The following is a 14,371-nucleotide window of genomic DNA, read 5'->3' on the forward strand; positions in this document are numbered from 1 at the left end:
AACTTTTTCAGTGTTGGAGAGAACATTGCACGTAGGACAATGTTGAAAAATGTATGTTCCTCTGTACTCTTGAAAATGTCCTCTTGCATTTAACATTCTGGTAAGTACTATCTGTACCTAACAAATGTTTACATTGTACCATTTTTACTTTTAAGAGAAATAAAAATATTACAGTTTAACTGAAGCCTCTTTTCCTCTTCTTCCTGTTTCTTCCACTGAGATAACCACTCTTACAAAGTTGGTGTTTGTTCTTCCCATCCATTGTTTTTTTTTTTTTTTTTTTAGATTTTATTTATTTATTTTTAGAGAGGGAAGGGAGGGAGATAGAGAGAGAGAAACATCAATGTGCGGTTGCTGGGGGTTATGGCCTGCAACCCAGGCATGTGCCCTGGCTGGGAATTGAACCTGCGACACTTTGGTTCACAGCCCGCGCGCAATCCACTGAGCTACGCCAGCCAGGGCTCCCATCCATTGTTTTATATATTTTTACTATAGATGCATATCTTTATAAACAATACATACTATTGTTTTGTACTGAACATGTTTCGGCTGCCTGTCCTTTTCATGTAGTAGCAGGACTTGAGGTCTGCCTGGTTCCTTCACCTTAACTGCTCTTTAGTTTGAGTATCTTCTCTTTCATTTTTAAATTACTATGTAAGTCCAGTCCACTTTCTGTGTAAATAAGTTTTTCAGTAACAGTCTGTGATGAGCAGTGCATGCATTTGCAAGCCTCTTGGCTCTCCCTTAGTCTGGATGCTGGTTTGTCAGTCCTGCTTGTCGCTGGTCGGCTGCTGCGTTCCCTTCGCGCGGGGCGGAACTGCTTCGTCCTCCGTGTCGTTGTTGAGAAGTCTGCTGTCAGTTAAATTACAATTGCTCAGTATTTTTTTTCCAGTTGCTTTTAAGATCTTTTCCTTGTCTCATTACAGTATGTCTTTGTATGTATATATATTTCTAAAAACTTACCTGTTCATGTAGCATGCTTTAACCTGAAGACTCGTGTCTGCCCTCATTTCTGGACCCTTCTCCATCATCATCGTGTCTCCGCACCTGCTGCTCCCTCCGGGTGGCGCGCTCGTGAGGGCTCTGTTAGAGCTTCCAAATTTACCCTGCGCACCTTTTAAGCCTTCTTAAAATATCTTCCATATCTCGTTTTGTTCTGTTCGGGTGGAATTCCTCAGTGCTGCTGTTCAGTTCACTGGTTCTTTCTTTAGCTGTGTCTAATTTGCTTGTTAGAAATAGTGGTAAAACATGCATAACATGAAACCTAGCATTTTAGTGATCGTTAAGTGTGCAGTTGAGGGGCATGGAGCACATGCACGCTGCTGTGCAGCCGTGAGCATTGCTCGCCTTCAGCCCGTCCTGCTGTTCCCGAGTGGAAACTCGGTGCCCGGCACACAGTGACTCCTCAGCCCCCCCTCGTGTCCGGACAACCCCCACTCCACTTCCCGCCCGAATCCAACTGCTGTGGGCACGCTTTCTTCCTCCAACGCGATATCCTCAAGGCTCGTCCATGGGATCACATAGATCAGAACTGCATTCTTTTTTAAGGCTGAATAGTATTCTCTCGTCTGCCTATGCCGCGTTTTGTTTATCCATCCATCTGTCTCGTGCAGTTTACTCAGAAGCTGTTGGGCGGGGGGACCCTGCATCCTCCCGGGGCAGAAGAAAAGTTTCCGGGAAGCGAACACTAAAATTGGAATTGAATGTTAAACAGGAGAAAGGGGAGTCCTTTTGTCCTTTTGAAACCTCAGTGTCCCTAGTATCTAAAAACTTCTTTGTTTTGCTTTCCAGGAATGTTTAGGCATCCATAATGTCAGTAAACCTGTGTCTTCGCTCTGTAATGGGATTCATTTTCTGCTCCACCCGAAAGTTCTGTATGAAATCTCTGCGTTTGGCATGCAAGAGCCGAAAAACGAGGTATGGCACGTTAACAGTAGGTGCAGGACACTGTGATTCCTTAGACACGCAGCTACATCAGGGTGATATCCTCACGTAGCTGGACAGCATTGTGAGGAACAGGAGAGAAGCTTGTCTTTGATGTATGGGCTCAGTCAGGTTATTTAAATGAATGGAAATGTTAAAGAAGATGCGAGAATCAAAATACATGACATACTCTCTCAAAGAATTCATATGTGAAACTGTTTGCTTGTGTTTTTTATCTAAGATGTAGAGAACTGTGCAGTGTTATAGTTAGCAGTTTATTTCTTTTTTTTTAAGATTTTATTTATTTATTTTTAGACAGAGGGGGAGGGAAGGAGAAAGAGAGGGAGAGAAGCATCATTGTGTGGTTGCCTCTCACACACCCTCTATGGGTGACTAGGCCTGCAACCCAGGCATGTGCCCTGACCGGGATTCGAACCAGCAACCCTTTGGTTCACAGCCTGAGCTCAATCCACTGAGCCACACCAGCCAGGGCAGCAGGTTACTTCTTTACGGGATGTTTTTATTTCAATGGAAGAATGTACCCTAAAGGTAAAAAAAAACAAAAGGAGCGTGAGGTGGTGCTACAGCGGTGGGAGCCTCGGGAGGACGAGCTGTCAGTCACAGCACCTGTCCAGGTTTTGTCTGACGTCCCGGGTGTGTCGGTGACCCGGCAGCCACCTCACCCTGCCGGGTGTCTTGTCTGTGTGTCGGGCAGGTGAACGCCGCTGCCAAGGCCATCCTGCTGTACCTGCTGCAGGGGCGGCTGATGATGACGGCGCCGACCTGGGACAGGTTCGTGCAGTCCCTGTGTCCCGTCGTCCCGGTGCTGCAGGTATGATGCCCGTCCTGCCGATGAGCCCACTCCTCTCTGGCGAGCGGGATGGGCGGGGCTGTCATGTCATAAGTGGGGAAGAGACGCCATGGAGGCGCGAGCAGCAAGCGGTGGCTGTCGCGTTTCTGGCGGAGGAGCCAGGACAGCTGATTGGTGCCCCCTTCTGCATCTGGGTGGGGGGTTCGGTGTGGGGCACGGGCTTTCAGCCATGACGTGAAGGACAGAACTCGGCCTTACGTGGAGGCTTTTAGGCAAAGCTCAGGCTGGTAAGCAGACGTGACGTAGCAGCTTGGTCCACAAATGAGTTCTGTGCATGTACGTGGCTAGAGTTTTCCCCTGACCATGACCTCTCAGAAGCGGCTTTTGCAGCAGTCCTCGTGGGCCTTAAAGGAGCAAGGGGACTCTGGTTCCTGCTGCTGGGACGGGGAGGGGCGGTGGGCACCACCCCAGGCACAGCCTGTGGAGCAGGAGCCAGGGCCCTGGGCTCGAGGCTCACCACGCAGGTGTGTGTGCCACGCCCCACCTCTGTCCCATGGGCACAGGCCTGAGGACCCGGGGGTGCCTCCGCCACCAGAACCCCGGGAGTCGGAACGGTGAGCAGGCGTGCAGAGGTTGGCATGTTTTCCCGGAGGGCTTCGGCAGGGCTTTCAAAGTCCAGTCTTGGGCAGGCTTTTCACGTCATGCAGGTCGTGTGGAAAAGTGACTTTTCAGCCGAGTTGAAGGAAATGGCGAGTTGCCCGACAGGCCAGTGCCGGTCGAGTTTTCTAGCCGACACCGTGCAGACACCCGAACAGTTCTTTCTTTTTCTTCTCCTGGCGTCTGCTAGGGCTACGCTGACACGGAGGACCCCCTAGGTAACTGCATCCTGCTGCTCAGCGAGGCGAGCGCCGAGGGGGGCGCGGGGGCCCTGCCGCCGGCCGCCCGGCTAAAGTCCGTGCTGCGCCTGCTGCTGGTGAAGAAGCCGCCGTAAGTACGGCGGCGTGTGCATGGATGAGGCTAACAGGCATGGTATGAGCGAGGCTGGCACGGCAGTCACATCAGACTGCGGCAGACCAGGACTGGGGAGGTTGAAGGCAAGCGGCTCTTTTTGACAGAGAGAGGAAGCCGGTGGGTGAAGCTCTCTACGCAGATTCGATGTTTCGGGTGCTTTCTGGAAGCATCCATCCATTCCCAGGGCAGTGGTGGGGCCTGCGCCGGCCTTGCCGCTGGGCTCGGTGCCGTTGGTGCTGCTGTGGAGATCAGCGGGTCGCAGAAGTTACAGAGCATCGTGCCTCGCCTCTTCTCCTTAGGAGTTGTTCCCCGGGAGTGGTCCTCTTCTGAATGCTCTTCCCGAAAGTGAAGTGTTTCACGGAAGCGTGGTGGCCCCGCCGCCTCACCTACCAGAGGGTGCAGGCAGTTTAATCTTGCTCGTCTTGTCCTCTGGGAGTCTGAGAAAGTGGCCTGTCCTGCATTGTCAGTGTCAGTGTCATTTTAACTGACGAGGGACAAGTACCTTGTTGATCCTCCCTCCCCGTCAGTGCAGCGGCCACGTTCTCTGTCGCTGTGCAGGCCGCTGGGTGGATTCTGCCTCACGGAGAAGGGACAGCCCAGGGTCAGACGGGGGAGCGGTGGTGGGGAGAGGGGTCGGCTGGAAGGCCAGGGGGCCAGCATGCTCTTGGATGGTGGGCAGTTCTCATCTGCCCGAACCGCACGTCCTGATGAGGCAGCAGCTTGTTTGTGAGCAGATGATCAGGCTGAAAAATCCGTAGGTGGAAATAAAACACTAAGAGACTGGGCGGGGGAGGGGGGGATCAGAAAGATCGATCGTAGAAATCTCTGTGTAGCATCGCGTTAGAGGCGGCGCGGGGCGGGTGGCGGTCGGTCGGGTGTCTGCTCTGCAGGGTCGGCCTCCGCACGCTCAGTACCCGCTGGTGTGGCCCACGCCCGGCCCCGGAACTGGCCCCTGAGCAGAGTAGAAGTTTCCTTTCTGACCGCCCATGGGGCCCGGGTCCCCAGGTAGATGGAGACGTTCTTAGCAGGTGAGGCCAGGCCTCTCTTTGGGTAAGACCATATTACACAGAACTTAGCACGGTTTGGATTACATACATATTTTTAAATTAGTCGATCCATTCCATCCCAGTCCACTAGACCCTAAACTCCACGGGGCAGAAACCCTGCCGTGGGCTCATCTTTGCATCCTCAGCACTTCTTAGCGCACCTGGGACATACCTATGTGCACACTGTATTTGCTGAAGGAGACGGTGCAGAGGAATGAGCAGCTGGACTCTGGGCCCCAGGCTAACCCCAGAGAGGAGCTGAGTGTGTGCACTGGAGGAGACGCACAACTGTGTGTGCCACACACCCCTCTCTCGCCTCCTCCCTGGGGCGCCGACTGCCCTGAGCTGGCAGCCCCGCACTCCCGTCGGCGGCGCTGGGTGGGAGCGGAGGGAGCCCGGGGGAAGCCGTGTGGATAGTCGGCTGTTCGTAGTGCTCCGGAGGGGACGGCGGGTTTGACACGGAGAACGTCCGCCTGACTTCTCACGCCGCCGGGAGTAGATGTGACTGCTCCGAAGATGGCATTTACCGGTGCGGGCACGGGAGATCCTGCGTACACGGGGAAGCACGCACGGAGTGTCGGCTGTGCGCCCAGGAACCGCGGACAGCCGGGGGCCCAGCCGCACACAGCACGGGCAGGCCCTCCCTGACCGGGGCGTGGGGTTGAGGACAGGGGCCCTCGCAGCTGCACTCGATCCACTGGGACGAGCGAGGCTGGTGTCAGGACAGGGGGCCTCAGGGCGACGGGACGCGGCAGGGTGGCCTGCCGTGGCGGTGGGAGCGTGCCGGTTTTAATCGTCGTCTCATCCGTGGCCCCTGAGACCTGGAGCTCGCATCGTCACTTAAAATGTGCCCGGTTCCGTGTGGCTCAGGACCCTGCCCCAGGAGCGGCAGGTCGTTTGTTGTCTCACCGCCCCCAGCCCCGGCCCTTCGTCCGCCGGGCGGTTTCTCTGGTTTTCCCTGCTGCTCACGGCACGCGGGAAGTGGTTTTTACGGGGGTCTGCCGCCTCTCACTCCGCCGACCTCATCCCTGGTGCATTCCGGATAAGGCAGGATGTCGGTGGGAGTCCAGAGTTTTCCTGTGTCCACATCTGAGGGGAGTCTGTCCGATTTTTACACACACTGGCTGTCAGTCGTTAGTGTGGTCACTCCACCAGACAAACGTCAGTGTGGGCCTAGTGTTTACACTCCGTTTAGGGCTCTGCGGCCGTCCGTAGGGCTGAGACACAGCACTGGGCTCAGCGCCAGGGGTCGGAGGGTTAGTCTGCAGGTTGCCTCACTGGAGATGACTGACTGTGTGACTGCCCCCCCGCCCCATTCACAGTGACACCGGCAGGGGGGGTGACAGGCTCAGTGAGTCTGTTTCTGCGTTTGTAATGAGTTACTGGTTCTTCTTTTCCCCCGATGTTGACACACACACACACACACACACACACACACACAGCGGAGGGGAGGGCTGCAGTCGCACAGTGAGCGTCCTGGTGGGAGGAGTGAAGTGTCACCAGGAGTGCCGTGTGAGTGCGGCAGACGCTCGTGGTGATTGATTTGCGGTCCTGGTTGTGACTGCAGCCCCCTCTGCTTCGGCGACACCCATGCCCCGGGTGCTGACCTGCACGCTCCGTCCCCCAGGGTCCGCTCGCTGGCCCTGAAGCTCCTGGCGGGCCACCTCGCCGGGGAGGAGGGGGCCGCCCGCAAGCGCCCTGCCATAGACGCCCGAGTGCTCTCCGGAGCTTCCAACCTGTTTGTCGCGAAGACGCCCATTGACCTCAAGCTGGACGACCGGAGAGAGCTGATGATTAAGGTGACACGGTGACTGGGTCTGTCTCTGTGAGGGTGCTGCTGCCCCTGTTGGCGCCCCTCACGCCTCTGACGCTGCCTTCTTGGGTGTGGGTGGTCGGCACGGGGGTGGGGGGCAGTGGCGGCTTCCTGTGCGGCTCCGCATGGCCGCCTTGAGGTCGTGTTCTGGTGTTTTCTGGCCGGGGGTACTTTCGTTCACCGAGCGGGTAAATTCCGTGAGTGCCCACGGCGTGCCAGGCACCTCGTCCTCTTCCACGTGATGCAGACCCTGGAAATGCACCTCATCTGAACGGTGTCTTGGGCACGGCACAAGGCTGATGCTATGGTGGAAAGACCACTAACGTAAAGCTATTCAGAACCCTTGTCCTTATTATGGTGGAAACTGCCTAGAATAGCAAACAGGAAAAAGTTCCTATAATAGACATTTTTAGCCTCTTCGTGATAAGAGGGAAAGAGTAATTTGGGGGCAGAGGCGGCTCCCCGTCCGAGCGCAGAGCAGCGCCCGAGCCCTGGGGAGCCACGCGGGTGACGCAGTGGGTTTTCTGAATGGGGACCCGCGTCCAGGGTTCCCCCAGCCTCGGTGTTTGGGGCCGCCTGGCAGCTGGGGCAGGAGGGTGGAAGAACCTTCTCCGGGCCCCACACGGGGTCTCGTTGGGGACACCCTGCGTCCTAGGCCTTGGTCGTCCCTGCTGTGCCCTGCGTGTGCTGGGCAGGGAGGCGGGGGTGGCTGTTCTGGGACCACCCCGTGAGTCCGTGTGAAAGCCAGCAGGTGACAGCGGGCGGGAGGGAGGAGGGGTGTCCTCTTCATTCTTTTCTTCTCCCCTTTCCGGCTCCGTGCTGCCACCTCGCAGCCGGCCCTGGCATGGGTACAGCCCGGGCCTGGAGCCGGGGGCTGTGTGCCTCGCGCTCTGCGGGAGGGAGGACAGGGCGGCCGGGAACCCCCCAGGTGGCTCCCGGGTCAGAGTCTGAGCCCGAGCCGGGCGCTGGTCTGGGCGGCCTGCTACCCCTGCCGGGGCGTTTGCCATGACCTTTGGATGGATCCTCGGTTAGGAAGGGCTTCCCAGCAACAGTGCCCGTTAAGAGAGGCTCATTGTGGACGATGGCTCTTTGTTTTAGATCCTAAGTTCCCCCCTGACCTAGCACGTTATTGTTGCAAATTTACATGTATGTTTATACGTCATTTCCTTAAGTTGGCTTTTTGAGCTTTATCCTTACAGTGTGAACTATCAAACTTTATGGGAGAACTGGAAGTAGATGAATTTTTCTTCTTTTGGTTTGCAGTTGGAGACTGTGGAAAAGGTGTATGAGATCTATGTCTCAGACGACATTGACCTCGTGCTGAGAAAGTCCGCCGCGGAGCAGCTGGCCGTGATTCTGCAAGGTAGTGTGTGTGTGGTTGCTGCACCGGGGTGGCGCGCCGCGGCCTCGGGGCCTGGGCTGTCTTTTTTCCTACAGCCCTTGAGTTAGGGATGGTTTTCAGGTTTTTAAAGAACTGTTTAAAAAGATGAACATAAAGAGTATGGGACAGGCACCCTGTGTGGCCAGCGACGGTTAACCTGCCACCGTCTGGCTCTTCACAAAGCAAGCGTGCTGACCCCTGGTCTGCATCGTCACTGTTTTACCTGTAGCGTGGCCTGGACAGAACTCTCCTCCTTCGCGGAGGCGGCTGCCATTCCAGCAGCATTGCTGTTCCTCTCTCAGCTCACCTGGCAGACGAGGCTTTCAGTTTGCTCCGCCCTGCTTAGAGAATCAGCCACAGGGTGCTGTTCATGGCAGGAGAGATAATAGTAACGTGCTGTGACTGTTTTCTCCAAGGGCTTACTTTTTAAAAAACTAGTAAAATACACTGTTAACTCTGTAACGTTGTCACTCCGTTCTTCGGGTTAGTTTTTTATTTTTTCCTGTATTTGAGACACATAGCTTATCTTTAGTACTTGAAAGAGATAATAACGCTGCATTACATGGAAAGGTTTTTCTGACTTGGAGCTGGGGCCTGGTGAGTGTTTGTTTCTGTCCTGGCATTAGCAGATGCTGGGAAGAGAGAGTGATTTAAAGACACGTACCCAGCCCGTCTGGGGCTCGAATGACACAGGCTCCAGGAAATAAGGCTCCAAAAATGTGGTGAGCCTTGACAAGAAGGCTGTAGAAACTTCTAGAAAGCGCTCTTTCGGTGTCACCAGCATTTCAGAAACACAGCGTGCAGTCGTGGTGCACGCTGTGCTGGGGCAGTGAAGACCACGTTCCTAGAAAAAGTGTCGGGAAAGACAGTTGCGGTGACGGCTCCTGGTCCGGCACACACGTGTGCATCTGTCTGCTCCCCAGTGTGCGTGTTCACTGCGAATGTGGCAGAACAAATGAACACAGCTCGTTATCAAATCGTTACATACTCGTAAGTGACCTGTAAGCGCCCGGCATTCTGGAGCCGGTGACATTGTGTCCTTGTGTATGTGTGTGTGTGTGTGTGTGCACGTGTGTGTGTGTGCACATGTGTGCATGTGTGTGCGTGCCTTAGTCTGTTCGGGCTGCCGTACCAGGCACCACAGTGGGGGCTAAGACACGAGACCTCTGTTTCTCCTTGTGTTGGGGGCTGGACGTCTGAGACCCCGGGGCCAGCAGCCTGGGGGCTGCGGAGGGCCTCACCTGGAGGAGGGCAGGGGGCTCCCTGGGCCTCTTTCCCAAGGGTCCCCATCCCACCTTCCTGACCTGGTGTCCGTGCAGAGGCCCCGCCTCCTGGCACCGTGGCACTGGAGATTTGGTTTCCACAGAGGACTTTGGGGGGCGGGGCATAAATACCGGGCCCATAGCAGTGGACACACACACACACACACACACACATTAACATGTACACAGTATGTTCCAGCCCCTTCCCCTTTATGTCTGCTGTTCACACCTTGTGGGTAGAGATCTTCCTAGTAGAAAAGTGATCATGTCGCAAACCATGTTTATCCATGACCTTGTGGAGAATTCTGAACATTTTCAGGTAGTGGATTTAGAAAAGAGAAGAATTGTCAATGAAACAATATAAATACAACAATATGTCATGTACAAATAAAAGGATTAATTTGTGGGACTAAAATTCTAGGACTTCTGAGTCTGGACTCATTCTGTTCATCTTTTTTAACGGTTCTGTTTCTTACAGTTGAAGAGTAGGATCCGCGTGTTGCCTTCAGGTGTGCAGACTGTTCGGAGGCGCAGGAAGTGAAAGCTTATGGGGGAGGGGCCAGCGAGGGAACGGGAGTGGAGGAGGCAGGGGCGTGGGCGGAGGGACGGACTGACGGGGAGTGGGGGGCGGGTTGGGGAGAGCCTGGGGAAGAGGGTGGGGCAGCTGGGACTGCACAATAAAAACAAGTTTGGGGTTTTGTCCTTTCATTTCAACACCAGGTGTGACTGTTTTTAATAGTTTGAGAGTTACGTGGGTATCTGTTCTGCATTATTAAAACTACACAAAATGTCCTTTAACTTGTAGTCACTTTTTTTTTTGTCTACAGACATTAAAATGCATGCTGTGGTGGAAAAGCTACGCCTAATTGACAAGATCATCGAGTATTTAAATGAGTGTGTGGGTCAGGATGGTGAGGTAAGACTAACAGTGGGTGTCTGGATACATTTTTATGGGTCAGTGTTTTCATTCATCAGACCTGGGGGTGAATTCAGCTGAATTCGCCTCAGCCCTTGGCGTCTAGTCCCTGACACCCACTGCCTTGTTTGTTTGCTCGTTTCTGATCGATGTCTCTCTAAAGAAAAGCTAGTCTTGACATTTCCACCTGGGGCATACACCAAAGTCTATATATACAAAGCTTAATTTTGGTGGAAATCAATTCTTAGTACTTATTTGCATTTTTGTGTCACCCACTTTGGATAAAGCGTAACATTTAGAATAAGATAATAGGAATATAACAGGATAATGAGAAGGTAACAGGATAATAGCGAAGTGTGTCTGGTCTCACCTTGGAGCTGATGAGCTCAGAATGACTGTGCGCCCCCCCCGCCCCCCCAGGTGGTGGAATGTCTGGTCCCCCCCAGCCTCGCGCTGCTGAGGAAGCTTCTCTGCGCGGACCCGGCGGCCCGGGACGCCCTCGCGCAGAGGCCTTCGCTGCTGACCCTGTTGTTCAGAGGTGAGCGAGCGCGCTGCTGCCCACGGGGGGGGACGGGGTCGATCTGACGCTGTAAGTGTCACCGTGTAACTGCGGGGGATGTTAGCTTCCCGCTTCACTTTACTGGTCACTTCCAAACCCCTCGCAGCAGGGAGGGGTTCGGCAGGAGCTGCCGAACACCCCCGTGGGCGTCTCTCCGAGAACAGCCTCTCTCCCCTCCGAGCTGGGACACTCGACATTCGAAGTTCCTCGTTTCCGGCCTTTTGTAACGTCCCGCTCCCTTTCACTCCCCAGTGTCCTTGATATTCCACGAGGACCGCGCCGTCGTGACCGAGGTTGGGGCGCTGTTCTGCCTCCTGCTGTTCGACGAAGTCTCGAGAACGGACGTGTGGTGAGCTCCCGGAGGCTGCCGGGTCTTTGCCGGCTCGGGGCTCTCCAGCTGCGGTTCCTGGTGCAGCCCTACGGCGGCGGGGGCATGCACTTCGCGGCTTAGGCCGTGTGCTCGCCACGGTCGGTGTGCCGCGGGTGATCCCGGGCTTGGGCGAGCAGCACTCAGAAGCTCACTGGCTCTCAAAGCCACGCGGAGCTTTTATTGGTGAACATCACGAGGTAGACAATTTAAAATTACTGCAGTAACTTTTGTCAGTGATCCATTTTTCAGTGTACTCAGTTTTGCGTGTTTTTCTTTAATATTTTATTTTAAAAATAAACCTTCAGAAGGTGCTGAGGATGGTAATGACCTTTTTGACCCTGACCTTGGGCAGGGTCAGCAGGCGGGGGCACAGGCCCACCTGCCGCGACAGCACCGTGTTAGGGGGAGCAGGTGCGACGTGCACTCCCCAAAGGGAAGCGCGGTCTCCTCCCCCCACGCAGATCCAGGCTGCGGCAGACTGGGTGAAGCCGCGCTGGATGCCGGCTCCGGCTGCCCTCGTGCCCGCCCGGAGTTCCGGTCGCGGCTGTGGAGCGAGTTGCGTTTGTGGGCCACTCAGCTGCCCCTTTCCCTCCGTGTTTCCTTCCCGAAACAGGTCTGCCGCTCCTCCCGGGAAGCCTTCTTCGCCGGCAGTCTTCAGTTTGCCCGTTTCCGTTTTCAGAAGGTAAAGGTGCTTCTCTTTGTTTTCCTGGAAGGAGAACCGTTGTTGCAGAAATGGGAGTCAGAGCCTGTGAATCGGTCACAGTGTGCATGCAGTGCGTCAGCCGTGGGGCCTGCGCTGCTGTGACTTCTCCTTCGTGGTGGGGCTTGGGGAGTCAGTGGGGGTCCGTCCCCATCGCCGGGTTGGCCCACGGTAGCCAGTAGCTGGAAACCTCCCAGCTGTCTCGCAGCAGGAGGAACTGGTGAAGGGCTGTGCTGTCTTCCTGCGTGCACGGACCCCCGCACCACCCCGAGGGACCCCCGCCCACACAGCAGCGGGGGTCTCACGGACTTCACATCGCCAGGGCACGCGGCTGAGTGAACGAACGAGGGCCGGCACACAGCGCTGGGCGTGCAGTAGCGTCCCTGTTTTAGCTGAACACCCGTGTGGGTTCAGAGGGCACTGTCCTCTCTGCAGTCGGGGCCCCGGCACCACATCGGGGTGTCCTCAGGACATAGCTGGATGACGTGGCTGTGGAAGGGAGTTCTGGGGCGGGGTCAGAGAGCACTCGGAAACACGTGTCGAGGTCGCCGTAGCCTGGGTTGCGTGGAACTAGGCCGCCTTTGCAGCCCCTCGCTCTGAGCGGCGTTTAGGAAAGTCTGTGACCACTTGCATGTGTCTGTTTCAGGTACCACCTGCCCGTGCACGTGCCCGGCCACCACGCTGTGAGCCCCTACTCCGTGGTCTTGCCGTTGTCGGCCGACTGTCTGGCCCTGCGGCCGGTCTCGGACATGCTGCGCGTGGCGTGGAACCTGTCCTGGCACCACGGGGCGGACAGCCTGCTGAAGCACGTGGACTCCGGAACGCGAGCCCCAGAGTGAGCTGCCGCGTGTCGCTGGGGAAGCACTCCCGCTTAACCGGCTGGGGTTTAGTTTCCCTTTAAGTCGAGCAGTTTTTCACTTCCTGGCACCTGGTTTTGCGTTTGTTCTGAAGATCATAATTTTCACTTTGTTTTAAAGATTGCGTGTGTTCATCACTTTGTAAAAACTGTCCCACGAGGAGGCTGCCCTGGAAGGCCAGGGTGCCTGCCTGTGCTGTCCTGGCCATCGGGGTGTGTGCTCAGCCACTTGGCGGGGGGCGGGGGGGTCCGCCCGGACCAGGGCTCTGCCCTGGAGCACCAGGCCAGGGTGCACAGGGCGAGTAGTCGGACGAGAGAAGGAGGCGGAGAGTCACTGCTCCCCTAACGAAAGTCTGAATGGTCCCGCAGGACCTGCTCGCTGGAGCGGAGGTCGCTCTGTGGGGCGGGGAGCAGGGGCGTGTCTGCGTGGGCAGCGGGTGCTGCTGCTCGAGCCTCGAGTTGGCAGAGGCGGACCAGGGCTGGGAGCCCCCCCTTGGTTAAAGGGAAAGCAAGATAAAACGGAACTTTGGAGAAAGGGTTTACAATGAAAGTGAGCTTTCGTTTTAATAGCTGTGTCCCTCTGTCTTTTTCCTGCGTGTTCAGGTTCTCAGACACCCTGAGGCTGTCCCCGGAGGACACCCTGGCGCTGACGGTGACGCACGTGGCCAGCGGCCTGGGGGGCTGTCTCCAGGCCATCGTGGAGGCCGCCGCCCACAGGGAAGTGAGGGCCGCGGTCACCAGCATGAGCTTCTACTTTCTGAACGACAGACTGTCTCTCGAGGGCGGCGCCAGCCCTGCTGGGGCCGCGCTGAGGTCCTTGGCCTGGCCCAGCGCCCTCGGCAGGTCAGTGGGGGCCCCGGTGGGCGGGGTCCCGGGACCAGGCTGGCTGTGCGTGGGTTCCTGGTGCAGCTGTGACGGTGTGAGCGTGTCGTCTCACCGGTGCTGCGAGGAGAGAAACGCTTCCGTAGAAGGAACACCCAGGGTTTTCATCACCTGCGCTGCACATCTAATAGCAGCAGAAGAGAAAGATTTCAACCTGATCACTGCGTCTTAGAAGGAATTATTAATGCACTTACAACAGCTTCTAAACCTTCCTTATTGTGGAAAATTCTGCTGTTGTACCAGTAAACGGCTGGGCTGGGACATGAGCGAGCAGACGGAATGTTTGTCACCGTCCGCGTCACAGGTGACTTAGCACATCCGTGGGCTGGCGGTGGGTTTCGTGCCCGTGTCGCAGGCTGTTGTGTGTGGTTTTGTCTTGCTTTTGCCGCAAGTGCGATCTCACTTCGGTGTTTGCTGTGACTTCTGCGAAGCTGCTGGCCCGCGGTGGAGGTCTGCCAGGGGCCGTGGGGGCGGCGCCAGCCCGGCCGGTGACCCTGTCACGTTCTGCGCACCCACCAGACGGGGGTGCAGGGTCGGCAGCAGGGGCCCCGCAGTTTGGCCTCCCTGTGAGTCCAGCGGAGAACGGGCGGCGTGCTCGTTGAACATGAAATGTGGGCCCTGCGCCCCACGGAGGTGGACGCGTCCCGGGGTGCTGGCCCCTGACTCGGCGCGGCTCTCACGGCGCGGCTCTGACCGCCGGCTCCGGTGTCGCCGTGGTGGCTGATTTAAACGGAGCCGCTCTCTAGTACGGAGTTGTGCGGACTCACAGTGAAACGAGTCATGTGAACATGAAGGTGACGGTTATGCAGGAGTTACCAGTCCCGGGTCATTTCACGGCGCT

At 56.3% G+C, this 14,371-nt stretch overlaps 1 protein-coding gene across 1 annotated transcript in view; it reads left to right on the forward strand.

Annotated features, from left to right (window-relative positions):
* Nucleotides 1–14,371, forward strand: part of RTTN (rotatin) — an 87,444-nt gene that overhangs the window by 26,982 nt on the left and 46,091 nt on the right. Inside the window, exons 15-25 of the mRNA XM_028524605.2 lie at nucleotides 1,792–1,917; nucleotides 2,639–2,755; nucleotides 3,582–3,721; nucleotides 6,419–6,590; nucleotides 7,868–7,967; nucleotides 10,075–10,163; nucleotides 10,584–10,701; nucleotides 10,975–11,071; nucleotides 11,706–11,774; nucleotides 12,439–12,627; nucleotides 13,252–13,491. Of these exons, the coding sequence (XP_028380406.1) occupies nucleotides 1,792–1,917; nucleotides 2,639–2,755; nucleotides 3,582–3,721; nucleotides 6,419–6,590; nucleotides 7,868–7,967; nucleotides 10,075–10,163; nucleotides 10,584–10,701; nucleotides 10,975–11,071; nucleotides 11,706–11,774; nucleotides 12,439–12,627; nucleotides 13,252–13,491 (1,457 nt within the window). The remainder of the gene's footprint in view (nucleotides 1–1,791; nucleotides 1,918–2,638; nucleotides 2,756–3,581; nucleotides 3,722–6,418; nucleotides 6,591–7,867; nucleotides 7,968–10,074; nucleotides 10,164–10,583; nucleotides 10,702–10,974; nucleotides 11,072–11,705; nucleotides 11,775–12,438; nucleotides 12,628–13,251; nucleotides 13,492–14,371) is intronic.

Source organism: Phyllostomus discolor, chromosome 9 (assembly GCF_004126475.2).
Source record: "Phyllostomus discolor isolate MPI-MPIP mPhyDis1 chromosome 9, mPhyDis1.pri.v3, whole genome shotgun sequence".
NCBI classification, from domain to species: domain Eukaryota; kingdom Metazoa; phylum Chordata; class Mammalia; order Chiroptera; family Phyllostomidae; genus Phyllostomus; species Phyllostomus discolor.